Genomic DNA, 19,728 nt, shown 5'->3' on the forward strand with positions numbered 1-19,728 from the left:
CTTTTTTCTTGAGTTTGAGGGGTCTCCTTGCCCCGAAGAAAGGGCAAAGCAAAACAGCGGAGGTCCTCGAAGGGCTTGAGTTTGCCAACGCTTCCAGTTGTGGTGGCGGCAGGGCTTGCGCTGAGCATCGTAACGCAGTTCGAGTCTCTTCCGGACACTCTGTGAATTTGTTCTCTCCTCGCTTCTACCCAGACGCACTCTTTTTTTGCCTTTTCCCTCCCCCCTTTTTTTCTGCCTTTCTGCTACTATTGCCGTTGCTGCGTCTGTGCTTTGGCTTGTGCGAGTCTCATCACCAGGGAGAGACATGGGGGACGGCCCACCCAGTTCACAGCCACGCTCTGAACTCATATGAAAAGTCAAGGGAACAAAGCGTGAGCCGCCTCTATCGCTTTACCTCATTCTTCTATTCTGTCGGTCTCGCTCCTGATGGACAACGCGCTAGGAAAGCTCCCCGCTACACGGTGGGACCGCCTGGTCGCGGTGCTGGAAGAAAACGAGCCCGAGCGGGCCATCGATGCCCTACGCATCCTGGAGCAGGCCAAGAAGCTGAACTTGTCCGACTTTGAGCTATTCTATCTTCTTCTCAAACGCTACCAGGAGAGGCAACCGAGGATCTTGATAGACGTGGTGAGCCTCTACGCTATGATGAGTACGTGGATGGAGTGGATCGTGCAGGTGCAGTGCTGCCTGGACGCACAGAGGAATAAGATGGACGCCAGCAGCTCTTTCCACACCGCCAAGGTAGAGCTGGGGTCGGTGCAAACCTCATCCGACTTGGCTGACTATGGGCAAACGCTGCCGTTCCCCTCCAGTAACAACTCCTCAAGCCGTTTAATTTCCTCAAATCCAGTGGACAGCTCCACGAACGGCGACAATGGCTGCGGCAGTCAGCTGGACAGCCCCGTCCGTGCCTCCCACAACGGGGCTTCGTCAACCTTGCGTGGGCTTCGTAGAAAATCGGACTGCCGCAGTCTCTCGACTAGACCTCACTTGTGCTTCGAACTCGGCCCTGGCTGGAAGTGGGACGGCTTGCTGGACTTTCTGCGCAACGGACGCGTGCTGAGCTGCCTTGTTGAGGAGGCTCTGGGCCTCTGTGGCAAACTTGAGGCGCTGCAGGATCACCTCTCTTGCCCAGAGACGCTGAGTCTGAGCACTGACGAGATCTTGCACCCGTCGCCGACAGACATGAATCGTGTCATTAAGGACGTAGCCATCGACGGAGCAACCGGCGGGGCCAGCGCGAACGAGTCCTTTAGCCCACAGAGCTACCTCTCCACCCTCGACTCGTCACAGCTGAGCTGCAGCCGACGTGGCAACGTGAAGCTTTCGAAGACACTAAAAATGATCGAGGAGCAAAGGAAAAACCTCGCGGCGACCGAGCAGTGGGTGCGGAAGCTGAATGACATGTGCGAGCGCTTTCTCGGTTGGGAAAGGTCAGCGCACAATAACAGCGTCTTCTTCGATCTTTGCAACCTCAACAACTTTGTACGCCCCCTCCACTCAGACGACGCACACTTGCTCTACCGCCTGCATTGGCTCGCCGTGGCGCTCTACCGCGTCGTCAACGACCCGTCCATCATACCGGCGCCGCCGCGCATGAGCTTCATTGTATGCCGCGACGACCTTTCCGGACTGCTGGACACATCTGAGGAGGACAATGAAATAGACCTTTTGGTGGCTGCCAAGCGCAGTTGTCTCCCGCTCAAAACGCGTCTGAGCGTGACTATGAAGGATGCCAGCATCATGCAACTGCACCACCCCGACATGAAGGCCAGCCCCCGTCTCCTGCGGTGTGCTCTAGTCAAGGGCGATGTATTTGTTTACTTTGAAGAGTACCACGCCTTCGTCCCGGTTTGGTCAGTCTTCCAGTACTTCATTCAGCACCTTGACGAGTTGACCTGGCGCTTCGAGGTGAGCCGCGAAGAACGGGAGCAAGAGCAGCAGGTGCTCGGGACGACATTTTCATTGATGCACGGACGCCTCGGTGCCACCGATGACTTCACCGTCAACAATGGAGGCGCGACGTTTGACCTCACAATACGCAGTTCCACCGTGCGACATAACCGCCAGCGCAGGCCATCAGAGGCTCCGAGCAACACCCAGTCGATGTGGAGCTCGACCACCCCCAACCCCTTTGATTTGTTAGTTGACTGCAAGGCGCCCGTCACGGTGCTGCCGCGATCTTTTTCCCATCGGTCAGTGACACAGGCCGGCACCGGCATCGAGGGTGACATCGCTGTGGCGAAGGCGCTGCTAAGCCGCATGTCAACCTCGTCCTCCCACTCTGCCGAACCATCCCTGTCGTCTCACTCGTCACCGAATACTACAAGACCTGATTACATTCCACTACCACCCCTCAACCTGGCTACTGGCGAGGGCATCACGAACAAATCTTACGCCGTCTCGTCGACCACTGACGGAGCTTCTACCGCTGCCGCCCCCAGCGCATCAGCATCGGGCATCGGCATAGCTTTGAATGCCATCAACCCCCCCGTTTCAGACTCGTCGACGTCTGCGTACATGGTATCTCCTCTCGCCCCTAAGCTATGGAGCGAGGCGCGTGACGAGTCAGCTGAGGACCAGGGACCCCTCTCGCGAGAGACGGCGACGCTCATGGTAGAAAGGAAGGATACTGTGGAGTGTGACTGCAATGCTGGCGTTATCTCTAACGATGCGGCGCCGATGACGTCGTCCTGCGCTGTTTCCTGCACCCCCACCCCACAGGTGGTGGTGGCTAGGGAGGCACACCTTCACTACGGGATCGACGCGCTGAACAAGGACGAAGAGCTGATCAGCGATGCGACGATGACGCTGATGAGTAGCGGGAGCTACATGAGCACCCGAAACTTCACTGCATCAGTGTTCCAAGAGTCGGAGCCGAGCGGCATCGCGCTTTTTCCCCACCGCTTCCGCGTAAGCAGCGGCCCCATCGGGAAAGGTGCCTTTGGTGCTGTATACAAGGCTCTGAATCTAGATACGGGCCGAATCGTGGCGGTGAAGCAGTCGCGCTACTCGTACGATGACAATACGGCAGACCTCAACTGGCGTGAGTTTCGAATGTGGTCGATGCTGCCACCGCACCCGAGCGTCATCACCTTCTACGGTGCCTCGAGGGAGGTGGACACGCACCAGCTACTACTCGTGATGGAATACGCCAGTGGTGGCAGCATTGTGCAGCTGTACCGCCAATTTTGGCCCATTCCGGAGTCACTCTTTTACGATCACGCGCTCGGCATAGCCCGTGGTCTGAAGCATCTGCACGACTACAATGTAATTCACGGCGACGTGAAGCCAGAGAATGTGCTGACGCGTTCAGATGGCAGTGTGGCTATCTCTGATTTTGGGTGCAGCCGCTTCTCGCTTGTCGGCACCGACAGCGACAGCTCTTCGTTTCGTTCGTCCCTGCGAGAGAGCGGCTCCTTGTTGTTATTCGGGACGGCTGCGTACATGGCGCCGGAGGTGATCTTGAATGAACCACACCTCAAGTCGGATGTGTGGGCCTACGCGTGTACGCTGTTGCAGCTGTGGCTGAGGGAGGCACCGTGGTCCACTGGGGAGCGCTGCTTCTCAGCGCTGGACGCCATTCCGCTCATGTTCTACATTGCGACTGAGGAGGTGGTGCCCTTCACGACGGAGCAGCTTGAGCGGTCTCCGGGGTGGCTGCAGCGCATCGCACAGCGCGCGTTTGAGCGAAGTGTGGAGCGGCGCTGCTCCATGGCCGAAATCATCAGCATCTTGGGCGAGCACCGCCGATCATCCTGACCGAGTATAACCAGGTTTACTGCCTGCAGGCGACGCAGCGAGCCGTTTGCGGATGTGCTTGTGTCTACCCTGCCTGCTGGCGTCGTTTCTTCGTCATTCTCCACCTCGCTGGCGTGTGCGCGATCTATTGTCGCTGTGCTACCCCCATTACTTTTTCGTCCCTGCTGGTGCGCATGTCACGTTTCTCTCTCTCCTTCTGCACGTTTCGGAGTTTCTGCGGGTTTCATAACCCTCTTCCCCGTTCCTTCCGTCGCTCCCCTCCCTCTCTTTTGTTTCTTCTCCAGTGTTGTCCTTTCTGCTTGATTGCGTCTCTCTCTCTCTCTCTTTCCTCGGTGCTCTACCGACCCGGTCCTCCTCTCTCTTTGTGCGCCCCTGTGGTCAGCCTGGCCTCTTTCTCTCCCACCTTCATAACAGTTTCACCCTCTCTACCCCTCTACTCTTTCTTCTATGTATATATGTGCTGCTGATTGCACGCATGCGTGGGTGAGATGGGGGTATGAGGGGATGTTTTACTGTATGTACGTATACATGCGTGCGTGTGCGTGTGCGTGTGCGTGTGTGTGTGTGGTCCTGCGCTTCCATTTCTTCTTTCGTTTGCCACGGTTGTCTCTCTTTTCCTCTCTCTGTTTACTCGCTTCTTTCGCTCTCTGTAGTTTCTCTCTCTTTCCGCTCTGTTTTTCCATGCCTCCTACACTACCAGTCCCTCCCTCCCCCCACTGTATCGTCAACGCTCATTCTAAGTTCGGCGAGGGCACGCCGATAGAAACCGCCTCCCTCCTTTTTGGCGCCGTCGAAGTCGCGAATGCCACCTTTTTTAAATGGTGGTGAGGGGTGGCCTCAGGGCGCCTCCATAATCGCCCGCTTTTGCACCCACCACATTTTGCGACGTGAGAGGAGATCAGAGAGAGAGAGAGAGCACGAGTGATTGCATGCGAGAGGACACTTGTGCGTATGCGCCTGTAGATCCTCTTCCCTGGTGATTCCGAGTTTCATGTGAGAACAGTGTGCGACTCAGCTGGCCTTGGAGGGGATGTTTCTCTACGTGGGCGTGTGCAGATGGCGATATGTCCCCCCCCCCCCCAAGAAAAAAAGGCCTGCCGCCTACACAGTGGGGGCTTTCTGTGTTGTGCAGAGGTCTACTCTGTTTGTCCTGCCTGCACTTACCATGTCCTATGTAAAGGAACGGTGGCGGTCGCGTATAGGTACCCCTCCTTGCCTCTTTAATCTCGTTCACGAGATCACCTTATTCGCTGCCCTTCGCCCGCCCCTGTGAGCTCGTTTGCCACATCCCCTTCTCCGTTGCCAGTCGCTGAACGCGTTTGTTGGAGTGCTTCCCCCCTCCTCCCCTTCCTCCTTTCTGCTCTAGGCTCGTCAGCTCCACTCTTCCAGTCACCCTATCGGCACCCCCTTTTTCCCCCTCCTCCCATAGCCAGGACCTCCTCTTCTTCCCCTTTTCTTCTCCTTCTGCTGCACCGTCGCGTACTTCGCAGCCCCGCGTTGCACCTCTTGTTCTTCGCTCTTCTCTCCCCACTCACGCGCGAAGCGCAGAGGCAAGCCAAACAGGAAAAAAACAATGGGGCTTGACATTCTCGAGATTGACCCGGCCACCCCCCACCCTGGCGTCACAATCGACGGCACTACCGCACAGCGCGAGACAAACGGCGGGTGGGTGACTCTGCGGTCAAAGACGCCGCTGTCAACCACCAACCATCAGTGGGCCATTCGAATTCTCGATCAAGGTGAAGGCGCAGACGGATCTGGGCTGATGATAGGCCTGCTCCCCCAGCTGAGCGCGCAGATGGCAAGTGCGACAGGCGGCAAGTACATTTCTGAACTTGGTGGCTGGTGCATCTCGCGTGCTGGAGATACCTATGGCGCATGGAAGTGCGACCGGTTCCCCTACTCTACGGACTGCGTTGTTGAGTTTGACTGGGATGCTGCGACAGGCACCGTGTATATGGTGAGCGGGAACAAGAAGGGCACCGGCCATATCCCCGGCCTCAAAGAGAGCGACGTGCTGTACCCAGCCGTGTCCATGTACTACTTGAACCAGAAGGTAGCGTTTGTGTAGCGGTCCATTTGTGCATTGCCTTTAATCAACAGGGTTGCTACTACTACTCTCTTGCTGGATTACTTGCTGCTACTGGCATGGCCCCTGCTGTCGCTACTGCTGCTGCTCTTGTTGATTTCCCTTGTCGTGCACTTTGTATTTTTTTTTTCAGTGCTGAGGACGCGGTGCCGTGTTTCTCACTTCCACTTCGGTGTTTCTTTTCTTCATTTGTGCAGTTTGTGTGCACGTTCGTGTCTCTGTCACCGCTACCCCCCCCCCTGGCGTGCTGCTCTTTCTGGTTTCCCTTCTTCTTACCACCACCGCGTCGTGCTAATTTTCCTGCACGAACAGCCGTGCGCAACAAAGAAGAAGTCAACGACGGAGAATACCACCGAAAAGATGAAAGCGTCTCGTCGATAGACCCAAAGGGGCACGAGGCTTACGTGATCGTTCTGCTGGTCGCCACGTACCTCTCCTACCACTCCTTGGCAGAACATCACGTCGACCACCACGGATAGCTGTGCGAATGTCTGTTAGTAGTACCACTTGGAATGAACTAAAAACAGCAGGAGAGAAACGGTGCGAATGTGGGCTCCCGTGGACGTGTGCGTGGGTGTCTCTCCTGCCTCTTTTTCTGCTTGGGCCTGAGCAGCGATTCCCGTACGCTTTTCCCCTTGTCTTAGATGGTTTCCTGCCGATGTCGCTTTCCATTCCTCCTCTCTCGCCCCTCTGCGGGTGTTGTTATTCATGTATCCTGCACAACCCCATTTCTTTTTTTCGCTGACACGTACATACCCACACACACACGCCACCCACGTGCGTTTGCCTTGGTCCTTCTTTAGGTCCAAGGAGGTAGCAGACCTCGAAAGGGAATGACCAGTGTCACTGGCGGGTGGTGGCAGCACCACGCACGAGCCCGCGAAATCGGAACACCGACGCGGACTGCCCGACTTCGCGTCTCTTTCTTTCTCCCTTCGTCACTGTCTCCACGTTTCGCATAGGGGTGTGGCACCATCATCCGTGTGCATCCATGAGACCAGTGCGGTCGACACACACATGTTGTCCCCCCCTCACTACTCTCTCTCTCTCTCCCCAACTCGTTTTCGTTCCTTCACTTTCTGTACTCCCCCCTTCTGTGTGTGTCTCTCTCTCTCTCTGTGGGGAAGCTGGACACGATATGCTCCCTCATGCGACTCGGTGCTCACGGATGGTGTTTGGTGTGTGTGTATTCTGGGGCAGCGATGCGGTGGCTATCAACGCACACGTCCCATCAAGTCGCCGCATTATCGTATCTGCTGCGCGACCCACGTGAGTTCCCGGTGGTGATCGTGGCAGGCCGCTCTTTCAGCGCCTGCACAACACTGTACCGCACTCTCCCCACTGCCACGTACACGGCTTACAACAGTGAAACGGCGCTTGACGGAGGCACTGCTGAACGCAGTGCCACCTACCCAGATCTGCCGCATTCATCTTCAGTACGTTTGGTCCCACATACTTCTGCCTTCCTCGGCCCCGAACTGTGCGAAGAGAGAGATGCTTACGTGGACATCATGCAAGGAGCTGCAGAGCCAGTGGGTGCCGTGGATACGGAGCCTTCGCTGGATGCTGACGATGGGGACGCCGCTGCGTTAGATAAGTCTGGGAGAATCGCTCGAGACACGCGGGACGAGGAGGGGATGCGACGAAGCATTGCATCCTCTTTTACTGAGCATTTTCTCTCGTCCATTGACGATATGTGGCATCCACAATCGACGTATCGATCCGGCGGTGAGACAGCACCGATGCAGGCCTCCGGCGAGCTACATGCACGGCTGGTGCACCACGGTGGGTTTCACGGTATCGATAGTGACTTCCTCGTCTCTCGCCACGACGTAAAGCGCGGGGCGCTGGTGCCCCGTGTTCATTGGGTGGTGGCACGGTGGCTTACCGACTATAAAGTGGATGCTCGAAAAGCGATAGACGCATGGAGCAGCGTGCTGAGTCACTCGCGCCCCGGCGAGGTCGTTTCGCTTGTGCTGTTTGTCAACGTGGAAGTCGTCGACATTGACGCACTCATTGGGATTGGGGGCGGTCACAGGCTTCAGACAGGGCTGAATCTGAAATGCTGCGCGACGGTTAATACAACGCTGCGCCTTGCCTCGCCTCCGCCGTGCGGCTGCGCAGCTTGCGCTGCCGTCTGGTGGCCCCTCTCCGCTCGTTCGTCGCTGTGGGTCTCCCTGCATCCTCTTCATGCACAAGCAACTATCCTTGCCGAATCCTCCTTTGCCTGCGCGCCATCGGCTGAGGGGACGGGTGCAACGGCACTCGCTCGGAGGGAAGGCATGCAGATCGGTGCCGCAGCAAGTCTACCGCGGCGAAGGCGGCACGTCGAGGTTGCCATCGTGAATTGCTGGGATACGGCGAATCGAGAAGCGGAGGGAGGGCACACAGCTCATTTCATCGCGTTGACAGCAAGTGCTTTCAGGCATTTTTTTTCCGTGGTTCCCACAGATCTGCAGACGCACGACCACCGCCCGCGTCCTGGGCATGGTCATCTTCAGAGGATACCAGATCCGTTGCCCAAGTGGCAGTGGGTGTTGCACAAGGACAGCGCACCTTGTGCTGTACCATCGTCTGGGGCAATGCTGTCTCGTGCGTTGCCGTACCTGGTGGTAAGTGACGCAGAGGAGCAGCAGCGGGAGCACCAACGGGCAACGCGGCGCAACGCGGTCGATGCAGCAACTTTGCAAAGCCTGAATTCCGGTGTTCTTTCCGCGGGCCTCTCCACAGCAGTCTGTGACCCGACTAGCGCGCCGCTTCCAAGACCACGGTACTTTACCACCCTTGTTTCTGATGTTGGATCGCTCCTTGCCTGTGATGGGTGCCTGTCGGATCTCTTTGTGTTAGAGTTTCAGCCCGCACTGCTAGAGGCGGAGGAGAGCTTGCATTATCAGCGTTTGATGCGGACCAAAATTCCTCGTAGCGATACGGGTTCAACGTTGCGCCGCTATCACGCTCGCCTGGAGCTTTTGTCAGCCGCTGAGAAGTATGTGGCATCTGCCCTCCCCTCCACTTCTCTGACTCGCGATTTTTTGAATCGCGCTATGCGGTTTCTCTACAACTGCGGTCGCGGTCGTGGTGTTCTGGCGTGGCCGCTCATCGATCCAGCGGAGGGCCGTCGTTGCCTTCGGGTTGGCTTCACCTTGAGCTATGAATTCCACACGAATCCCCTATTTTTTTTTCAGCACCTTCGCGGGACGGCACGAACAGGTCGCGCTGGGGAAGCCCGAATGTACCGCCCTGCATCCGGCGATGACCTAGTGTCGTCCCCTTCTGCTGCTGGACCTGGGGAATCTCAGCCACCGCTCGCTATAGAAACAGTGAAAGAAGTTATTTGTTACATCCTCATGAACATGCGGAGACTCGGTTGGGTCTTGGTCTGGCAAGAAGATCATCATCGCTGGCCAACCGCGGTGCCGCCGCCGCATATGCACCCCAACACGAATACTTTACCCTTTGATGTCTCGCTGCGCAGATATCCAGACTTGGGGCGGCAGGCGCGGATTGCCGCGTCGCTGGAGAAGTGGCGTCAAGAGCAGCTCCGACACAGCAGCAAGCGATATGACGTGGACGTCTCTGCTAAGGCATTGAAGGCGCCTGCATCCCACCAAATGGTAGAGCCGACGAGGATGGCGGCGGAAGGCGCGGTGACAGCGTCGCCGTACACTAGTCTCGATGTGTGGCAGGCCGCTCTCATTCCTGAGGACGCTGGCGTTTATCTGTGGGAAGGCCAAACGGTGTTTCTGGATGACGGCTGCCCAGGGGTCATCGTTGAATTCCGACCTCCGCCAGAGGAGCTGTTTACACCGGTCGAGCATCACCCAACAGAGGCGAAGCGCACGTACTGGCGCGAGCAGCAGCAGCTGCACGCCGACTTCATCCGCTTTTATCGCTGGCGCTGTCGCTGTTGCGCTGCGGCACACCCGCGACATATCACGGCCGCCTTCACTGGCCTTCCGCATTACGTAAGGGCACGAGAAATGGCGCGCTTTCCTGTAGTCAAGCTGCTGCATGCATCTGCAACTGGTAAGCGACTACTTGTGCAAGTGTTGCCGAGACGCACAATGTGGTATCATATCGCGTACCCGCGCGTGCGTGTCGTGAGTGCTGCGGAGCAGAAGCGCTGGCACGAAGCACACGGTCAGACGGTGTTTGCGGAGAGTGAGCTCCAAGACGAGGTCCGGCTGCTGTCCGCTACAGGCGTTGACGGCCGCAGTGCGTCGAGCGTGATGTTGTTGCGGCTTCCACTTTCCCCATTTCGTATTGAGGTGGCTGCGTCGCTTTTTGTCTCCCGTGTGATGGAGCTCTCCAAGTTACCCGGTGGCTATGAAGCACAGCATGCTCTCTGGCACGCCACCTCTACGAACACGAGGCGAGCTGTGCTTCAGCGTTTGCACACAAAGTGGGCGATTCATCATGGGAATACCATCGAGAAGTACGGGTCGGCTGCTCAACGGCTAAGGGCGGCGCAACAGCTTGGGCACATTAGCTGGAGGTCGTTTGCCGCGCAGCATCATTCCACGGCGGCTCTCTGTTTCGCTGGCAGCACCGCTCGTCACGACGCTGCGTTGCTGTAAAAGCAAAGGGAGGGCTGAGGGGAAAGGTGATGGGGGAGGGAGAAGGAAGAGGAGACGTTGCCAACACGCTGGCGTGGGTTTGTCCATTGTCGTCTTTCCCTTTTCATTCTGTCGTTGCTTGCGTTTCCGCTGTACGACCTCTGCGTGAGTCTCGTACTCTCCTCTCCCACTGTCTTTCCCACTCCACCGCCTTAACCTTCAACCCCCTTCATCACTCGCAGGCCACGCGTACAGCTCGGGTGTAAACCTACTCCATGTTTATTATTATTATTATTATATCGATTGATACTGCTTGATGTTTCTCTGCTAGAATACTTCACTCCATGTGCACATGTAGGCCTACGTTCTCCAGTGCGTACAACAAAACGCCCACGATAAAGTGGTGAGGCTAAGGAAAGTCTCCTCGACTTGCTGTCGTTCTCCTCTACATCCCACTGCTCCTCCTTTTCCTCCATATCCCGCAGAAGCAGCTGCGATGGTGGTAATACATTGACGCGCACGGCACCCTTGTGCTCAGCCACTATCTTGCCAGGATGATATGATACCCACCTCCCCCAATCCTCCTCTTTCGCTGGACTCATTGCTCTTCTTTAAAGGGTGTTGTCTGAAGGCTACGGGGTGCTGGGGCGTAAGTGACTGAGGGGGGGGGGGCGAAGGGGAGGAAAACCGAGAAGGATGACATGAGGGACGTAACAAGAGATACGCGAGGTAAGTCCAAAACAGAACGGCAGCTATGACACCTTGCTTTCGTGTATCCTCGCTCCATGGAATGATACAGGTGCCCCGCTTCGCCACTCGTGCGAGAGCTCCTTATCTTCTGCCGTGATGCAAATCAGTGTTGCTCGTACTTCTCTCGCTATTTTCATCTCCTCCTTATGCTTTCCTTTTCTCTGCTTCTGCGTGCTTTATCGCCCCATTGACCGATACATGAATGCTGCTGCTACCAATCCTACACGATCTCTGCGGGGCACACTTCGACAATGGAGCTCATCGTACGAGAAAAAAGGGTTGTCCCAGCGCTTGGTTACACACATTCACACACACACTCGCGAAAGCAGAGGTGCTCGTGCTCCTTCCCTCTTATTTGCGTCCGTCGTTTTTTTTTTTCCCTCTGGTGTGTGCATATGCTCGCCAAGAAAAGCCCTGACGCGTCTCGTACTCTCTTTGTTCCTTCCCTCCTTTCCGTTCTCTCTTCGTATTCCTGCCTCAGCCTGCAGCTTTTTTTTTTCCCTCGATTGCTCATCGCACACCCGTGCTGCCTGTGCATACTTCGCTGCCGGCGCTGGACGTGCGTGCAATTGTATGTAGGGCACGGCCGGCCGGAAGAAAACTCGGCAAGAGAAGCCCAGTAGGACGCCTAGGGTACGCAGTGCTCGTCAAGCTTTTTTTTCCAAATCGTTTCGCACCGAAAAGGTGAAAAATTGAGAGGAGGAACCTTGAGCCCAGGCAAGGGTATCTACTCAAAGCAGCAAAATACCAAGACGTACACCACGTGCTGGTGAAAGGGAAAGGGTGGTATATAGCAGCGCCTTCTCTCTTTTGCATCTTCTTGTGTTTCTGGCCTTGAACTTCGATCACGTCCGCTTTTTGTTCTCGCTTGTGTATACTTTCTTTCCTCCTTGTGCTGTCAAAGGCACTCAGCCCGTCTTGATGCTCCTGGCAGTGTTGGGAGAACGTCTTGATGATCATACACAGGCGTGCACCCGCATACACAAGCATACTCCCTGACACGCGCGTAAGCACTCACCTTCACTCATCTACTCCATACCCCCCCCCCCCCCACACACACACACACAGACACCAAGGTGGTGCGCTTGCCCCCGAGACAGCCCTCCCTGCTGTCTCGCTCGCTCGCTCTCTCACCCGGTGTTACGTCTGTTCTTCTCCCAGTAGAAATTTTCATTACATTTTCTCTGTTTTGCATACTATCCTCTCTCGTTGAAGGTCTGTTGCTGTCTTCGTTTCCTTCCCTTTTTTTCTTGGTTGCTACTCTTACACTGGGCTCACGTGTACAATACGTTCTCGTTCTCTTTGTTCTTCTTGCCTCTCGCGTTGCTATTGTTCTTCTGCGTCACCTCCTTTTTCGGTATTTTGGCGGACTTGGTTTGTTCTCGTTTTCCGTAGTGGGTCTTGGGTTCCTTCTTTGCCCTTTTATTTGCTTCCGTTCTAACTTCTTACTGTAGGTTCGCTGGTGTGCGCGTGGAGTGTCTTCTGTCCCCCCTCTCTCCTCTACCTACCCCTCGCTCTTCCCTTTCTCATCCTCTCTTGCGCGTTGTTGTGCCTGAGTTTTCGCGACCACTGAGCCCGCGCCTCCACTGCCCACCTTGCATCTTTTGCGTGTTTCTTGCGGGTTTCTTATTTCTTGTTTTTCTTTTCTTTACTCTTCGTACCCTTCAAGCTCTCTGATCACTTTCCTCTCTTTTTCATCAATTTGATACACACAGAGAAGGTTTCTCAAGGTCCCCTCTGCTCTCTTCCTCGCCCGCTCTCATCACATCTTTGTTCTCATCCTTTATCTTGTGTGGGTTCGACCTCCCTCCCGTACTTTATCTTTCGCACCCTTGTTTCACTGCTGCTGAAAGACATTGTGGGTGGGCGTTGATTCAGCAAAGCGGTCGGTTAAAGTGAGTGAACGTGTCTTATTGCCCTTTAGCTCATCTTTCTTGACTCCTATTTCATCTCTGTGTGCGTGGCTTGTGACTGCTCGTAATACTTGTTGATTCAGCAGCAGCAGCAGCTTTTTTCCCTCTTTTTTTTTTCTCCCATTTGTTCGTGGCAGTGCACTTTTTCTCTTGTTCTTCGCTCCCCTGTCGTTTGTTTTTCGCTTTGCATCTTTGGGTGAGCCTTTGTTGTGTGATTCTTTTTTTTTTGCTTTCATCCTTGTCTCGCTGCCTCGCTTGTCTCTCTCTCTCTCTACACACACACACTCTATTGCTCGTTGGGTTTTGTGTGTGTGTGTACGTGTACACACCCACCCAGCCACAGGCTCTCTTTTTCCTTCTCTCTTCTCGTTCTTTGTGGGTGCCGATGTACCTTTGAGTTATTTTGATTTCACCTTTCCTTTTTCCGTCCGTCTATCCGCCTGTCCGTCCCTCTCTCGTTGAGTGATTTTGTTCGGGGGAGAGGGGGAGGTGCGGTTTCTTTGCTCCTCTTCTCTTCTGAATTTTTTTTTTTCTATTCCCTCCCCTCCCCTCTCTCTTTTGTTTGTCGAGGTCTGTGCGGGTGCCGGTGCGTCTTTATCTCTCTGAACCGAAAAAAAAAAAAACAAAGAACGAAACATCGTTTCTACCACTTTGTGCTCTGACTTTATTGCCATTCTTTCTTTTCGCTTCTGCTCTCTTGATCGTACGTGTGAGTTATTCTTGTGCTGCTGAGTGTTGGTGTCGGCATTACTACTTCATGTGTTGCAAACCTTTTCTTCTTTTATACAACAACCGCAACAAGAACGCACGTACGCAAAACGAACGAAGTTACGTACATCAATACATCTGTGCATCTCACGCGCAGACTCTGTGTACAGGTGTACTCCATTGTTACTGTTCTTGTATTCTTTTCTCTCTTCAAGTGTAATTGACTTGGTCGAGCCTGCAAGTTCTCTTCTGCCTTTTTTTTTCTTCTGCCCTTCTCATCTCCCCCACTCAGTGTTTTCTTCTTTCCTCTGTGCTTTGCATGTGGGGGTGTTCTTGTGTGTCTTCTGTTTCTCTTCTTCTTGACTTTTGGCCTCTCTTCCTCCTCTCCTCCTGCATTTCCTGTTGTGTTGCCAGCTCCCGCTGGGGTGCAAACCAACATCAGAAGCGACCTCCATATCTTCATCTCCGTCCTTTCGTACCCCTCACAGTCCCCTTTGCTTCCCCTCTTTTCTTTTTTGTTCACTTTCACCACCGCACATCCCTGCACCCTACTCGAACTGTTCTTATCTGTAGCACTACGCCCTCCTCTGCTTTTCCTCCACACCACGACCTCGCCACCCGTTCACGCACGCGTACGTTTAGTTTCTTGTGCCCCTCTTTTCCCTTTTATTGTATCTTGCCGTGGCTGTTAGTTAGCTATTTTGCGGTGGCATTCCCTTCTCATTCACTCTCTACTTCTCTTTCCCATCGCAGATATTGCGTAATAAAAGGACCACAGACGAGGGATAGTGGCGTGCTGCGTTGCGCGACGTCCTTTTTTTTTTTGCGCTCCTTTGCCGCTCTTCTTTCCTCCCCTCTTTACCTCTCGTTTAGTCTGCTGCTTCGGGATTGGTTTATCGAGCATCGTCAGTGTTCGAGTCCCCCGGCGTGTCGCCTCCGACGAGCACAGGAGACTTGCAAGCCTCCACGTGCACCGTGACGCGGCGCAGACTCATAAACACGACGTCGCTACCTACTTCTCAGTGTCTCAATACGAGCTCACGCGTGCACGGAGGGGGGGGGGATAGCGAGTTGCGGAGTAGAACTCCTCTTGCAGCTTTAGCTGCAGCGGAAAAGTGCACTGCATTTATACACACCACCGCACCTCAGTGCAGCAATGCGCGACAGCAACAATCTGCGGCACTTTTTCATCGACGCCAAACACTCGTGCAGATCCAGTGACAGCACCGGTACAGGCGACATTACGTTACGCGGCGATGAACTAATTTCACCTAGGACAATAGTGATGTCTCCGGGACCTCCGACGGCATCTGGCGCGGCCAAGGCGTCGACAGCGCCCGAGACTATGCTTGTGTCTCGGCAGTCAATTCCGTCAGGAGCCAGGTCATCCGTGACGTGCGGTGGGGCGACCACCAGCATGTGGTACGACCCCACTATCTCGAACTTTGCTTCACAATCGTGTGGCTCCGTCATTCGCGTGCTGCCGACTGCTGGTAGCGACGCCACGAGGGAGCTGAACACCACCATGCCGAGCTTGAACGCTGTGAATACGACCCATTCTACTTCTCAACCGGGACAGTATTACTCGCTGCTGAACTTGCAACAGAGTCATCTGAATAACGCGTCCACAACAGTAGGCACACCCTCTACTCTGATACGGAACGCCACGATCCCGATGTACATCCAGTCCTGCTTGAACCAAAGCAACCGCAACAATATGAGCCTGTCGATGAGCTTACAGAAACAGAAGGACGCGAATGCGGACGAGGGGGACTACGCCGACGGCCGGCGCATCATGATTCACAACCCGCTTAAGGGCCATCTCTTTAGCTGCTCCTCGGACTCCTCACTTGACAACTCCATCTACCAGCCAGAGCTGATTGTGGCAGCGCCCAGCAGCGCACAAAAGGCGAGTAGCGACCTCGGCAACCGCCTTGATGCAACGCTTGGTTTCTGCGGCGAGGAGACGGCGCAAGGGCTGGTCGCTGAGCAAGTTGAGGGCCCATGTGACGAGAAGCGCGTGAACCTGATTGAGGTGCGCGCAATCGACTCGGACGACGAGCCGTCCTCGCTAGAGGAACAGGAGCCACAAGTGTGTTGCACCCTTTCCAGTCTTCCTACCTTTGCTTCCATCATGTGCCTCGGTGCCATTGTTGTGGGTCTGCTAGGCTTCCTTCCCTTCTACGTCGTCGGCGTCCAGTCGAACTCGCGCACCACGGAATACCTCTTAAGGGAAGTCATGACGAGTGCAGTCGCCATTACGCAAGACAGCCTGTCAATGCTTCCCGCCTTTGTGCGAATCGTGACGTTTAATTACATGAAGCGCCATAACACGACGCTGGAGGAGACGGACTTGGCCGAGGACCCAGATCAGCTGCTGGCGTCGCTTCTCATGGTTCTCGCTCGCTTCGACACATCCATTTCATATTTGCGACTCATCTACGAAGGCGGTCTCTACACGAGTGCCGGGTACACGGATCTGAGCCCGGCAGATGGGGACCAGATGCAAAAGTTGTACGGCGGTTATAGTTGCACGCAGAACACAGTCCCATTACTCGAAGTGTACAAGGATAGCATCACCGTTGTTGAGCCGCCCAAGGTCTTGGGTTACTTTGACTTCCACCACGAAATCACGCACATGGGAAGCGCCATGAACCAGATCGTGAAGACGTGGGCAGCGAACCCGCAAAACAACACGCGCTGGCTGCCAGCATCTGACAACGCCAGTTCGACGTACTTCAATTTTGTGATGCCTTTTACTGTAAACGGCACCCTTGGCTACTGCGAGGCTGGTGCCTTGTCGAACGTGATCATTCGAGAAGCAACTGCCCTCGCCACTTTTCTGCGCGAGCACGGCTCTATCTTCCTAGTGGACGCCACGCGTAACATTCTTGTCGGTAACAGCTGGGGCCAATCAATACAGAATAGAGTGGAGGACAGCACGTCTGGCTCAGCCATCTACGTCCCTACTCGCATCTACGAAATCACTGAGCCCATCATTCGTGCTGCCATGAAGGTGGTCAACGAGAGCGGTAGCTTGACGGAGGTGTTAAAGAGCAGAAATACAACCCTCATCACCTTTCCTTTCAAGGGCAACAATGCACTTCTGAACCTCACAAGGGTGACGGACACGTACGGCCTGGACCTCGTTCTTGGCGTCGTGGCTCTTCGGGGGGACTTTAAGAAGTCTTTTTCTACTGCGCGCACGGCGGCCATCACGGTGACAGTTCTGGTGGTTGTGATTGCTGCTGTCGCTGCGATGATGATCGTGTGGTTTGTTGTTCGGGAGATGAAGCGACTCATCCCACAGCTCATCCGCGCATCCAACCTTGAGGTGTCCCACAGCGACAAGGAACACCGTGTGCAAGGCTGGTTGGCGTACATTACGGAGATTCGCTGCATTCACGAGGCCTTTGTGCGCGTTGAGCGGAGTCTTCGGGAGATGCGCACGTTTGTTCCTGCGGCCGTCATGACACTGGCACCGTCTGACGACTCTCACAGCGATGTGGATCTCGCTGACGGTAAGACGCGCCGTGTCCGTACTCGCTTTAACGCTAACATTGTCAAGGACAACACAAACGAGTTTTCGCGCGTGGATGTCGCGATGGTGCTGGTGGATGTGCACCGCGCAGTGGACACGACTGAGGCGTGCTTTATCATGGATATCATCTCGCAACGCGCCGAGGAGTACACCGGGTACATCGAGTCCGTCAGCTCCAGCAGCTTCTTTGTCAACTTCGGCACCCAGTCACAGAACCCGCTCGTCGTGTCGAAAATCTGCCGCTTTGCGTTCGAGGTGCACCGCTCCATGCCGGAGTCCATTCGCAGTCGCGTCGTCTGTTTTGCTGTTCGCATGCCGTTTCTTGTCGGCACCTGTGGCGCGCGGCACAGCAAGGCCCGTGTGGTGTTTGACACGCAGCGAATGCTCGACATTTCGAAGGTGCTCTGGGACATTGGTTGCCACGTCGCCTCCACGACGGACACCCTCTCGCACTTCGCCACGAGCAGCGCGCAGATCCCGTGGTACCGCATTGATTGTGTGCGCTTCCCGGACGAGGTTTCGCAGGTGACCCTTTGTGAGCTGCGTGACCCGTGGTCGTCGTTGCAGGATAATGCGAACATGCCTAAGAAGATGGGCGACGGTCTCTCGAAAATGTGCAAAGGTGAGTACAAAGAGGCGCTCATGATTTTTGACTCTGCACATAGCGAGAACGTGCAACTCAAGCGACTGCGCCAGATCTGCGTGGATCGCGTCGCCTCTGGCGATACGACCAAGTACATCCATCTCATCCAGGACGTCTATGTGCTGGACACCACTTCCAGCAGCCAAGAGGACATGGTGATGGGTGGCGGTGCCGCGATGTTCGACTACGATGCCGGCGTCTCTATCGATGTGGCGACGAGCACCAGTGGGATGGGCGATCCGTTCAAGGAGACACCGGTCTTCGCACGCAGTTTCCGCGGCAGTATCGCGGGGATGCCACCCCCAGTGTTAGCGCAACCCGTGGCACACGCTTCATTTCCTGTCGCGCACCAGGCCGCACCCACCCGCAAATCGAAAACGTCACTGACGCCATCTGTGACGACTGGCGGTGAGACACCCGAGCTCTCGCACCTCACCGAGCGGGCTGTGACGACTGCCATGGGTCCCCGCGAGCTCTCTGCAGGTGCGCCGCTGGTTGCTGGAGTCAACGGCTCGGATCCTGGTTTCCCCCCCTTCCATCCGCAAATCTCTGACGCGACGACGGTGGCAGCCAGCGTGCCTGGGAGCTCCCCTCCGTGGGGCGTGCAGGACGACACCGAGAGTGAGACACCGTCTTTTCTCACGAATGCCTTCGTCTTCGAGTCCTCTGTGGTCTCGACGGACGCTCTTGGTGCGGCTGTGCAGGGCGGGGATGAGCCACAGGTTCTGCGGGATGTGAATCAGCATGAGTGGCAGGTCTCCCTCTACCCGATCGGCAGTGGTGCCTTTAGTTTCATCTATCTGGGTATGTCAGACGATGGCGTGCAAGTGGCAATCAAGCGCATCCCCCGGCTGCACCGCGGCATCAAGGAGGAGGAGATGGTCTCGGAGGTGTGCACGTGCGCCAAGCTGCGTCATCCCAACATTGTTCCCTATATTTCCTGCTGCGTGACTCAGTCGTATCTGGCGATCATTATGGAATACATGCCAGGCGGCTCGCTGCACGACATCATCGACAACTTCGGCAAGCTTCCTCGCACCGTGGTGCGTCGGTTCATGCTCGACATCGTGAATGGCCTAGCGTATTTACATGAGTCAACGACGCACGGTGACGTGAAGCCGCACAACATTCTTCTTGGCGTGGACGGCGTATGCAAGCTCTCCGACTTTGGCTCCGCCTCGGACAAGCTCACGGAGGTCTGCTGCGTCGATGAGGACCGCCTGATGCGCGGCACGGCCGTGTACATTTCACCTGAGGGTGCACGCAACCTTCCACTGACCTCCGCCTCCGACATCTACTCACTCGGTATCTCTTTTTTGGAGATGGTGCTGGGCCGCCTGCCGTGGAAGTGGGCCGACGACGAGAGGACAGACGCGCTCCCGCTGCGACACAACCACGAGTTTGTGCAGTGTCTCACCGCCAATGCCATCGTCGTTGACATTCCCGACGACCTCGACAACGACATGCGCGAGTTGGCCCTGGCGAGCTGCGCTGAGAATCCTGAGAACCGACCCACTGCCCAAGAGCTGCTCTCTTTCGCTTTTCTGATTTGAGAACCCTCCTCCCTCACTTTCCGTTCCTCCTCCTTCATACCTCCCTCCCAAGCACCCTCCGATGCATCCTCTGCGTGTAACCACTCCGTCACTTGCTAGGAGCCCAAGGGAACAACCGAGAGGAAAGGTATAGCTGCGGTGTTCTGGACCGTATCATTATGAGCTCTGGCTGCCCGTCTTCAATGTCCGCGTTCGTGAAGCTATTTTGCATTG

At 55.6% G+C, this 19,728-nt stretch overlaps 4 protein-coding genes across 4 annotated transcripts; all 4 read left to right on the plus strand.

Moving 5' to 3' along the window:
- Positions 1–426: 426 nt before the first annotated feature.
- On the plus strand, positions 427–3,762 carry LBRM_32_0870 (putative protein kinase; the record flags this gene model as incomplete). The annotated part of the gene is made up of 1 exon (XM_001567394.1): positions 427–3,762. One exon carries the CDS (start codon positions 427–429, stop codon positions 3,760–3,762), a length of 3,336 nt encoding a protein of 1,111 aa, XP_001567444.1.
- A 1,573-nt stretch (positions 3,763–5,335) lies between these two features.
- Positions 5,336–5,833, plus strand: LBRM_32_0880 (conserved hypothetical protein; the record flags this gene model as incomplete). The annotated part of the gene is made up of 1 exon (XM_001567395.1): positions 5,336–5,833. One exon carries the CDS (start codon positions 5,336–5,338, stop codon positions 5,831–5,833), a length of 498 nt encoding a protein of 165 aa, XP_001567445.1.
- A 1,166-nt stretch (positions 5,834–6,999) lies between these two features.
- LBRM_32_0890 (hypothetical protein, unknown function) lies at positions 7,000–10,428 on the plus strand (the record flags this gene model as incomplete). The annotated part of the gene is made up of 1 exon (XM_001567396.1): positions 7,000–10,428. One exon carries the CDS (start codon positions 7,000–7,002, stop codon positions 10,426–10,428), a length of 3,429 nt encoding a protein of 1,142 aa, XP_001567446.1.
- Positions 10,429–15,453: 5,025 nt separating this feature from the next.
- Positions 15,454–19,515, plus strand: LBRM_32_0900 (putative serine/threonine protein kinase; the record flags this gene model as incomplete). The annotated part of the gene is made up of 1 exon (XM_001567397.1): positions 15,454–19,515. The coding sequence occupies one exon, from the start codon at positions 15,454–15,456 to the stop codon at positions 19,513–19,515; it is 4,062 nt and encodes a 1,353-aa protein (XP_001567447.1).
- Between the last annotated feature and the right edge of the window lie 213 nt (positions 19,516–19,728).

The sequence above is a fragment of the Leishmania braziliensis genome, chromosome 32, assembly GCF_000002845.2.
Source record: "Leishmania braziliensis MHOM/BR/75/M2904 complete genome, chromosome 32".
Classification (NCBI taxonomy): Eukaryota; Euglenozoa; class Kinetoplastea; order Trypanosomatida; family Trypanosomatidae; genus Leishmania; species Leishmania braziliensis.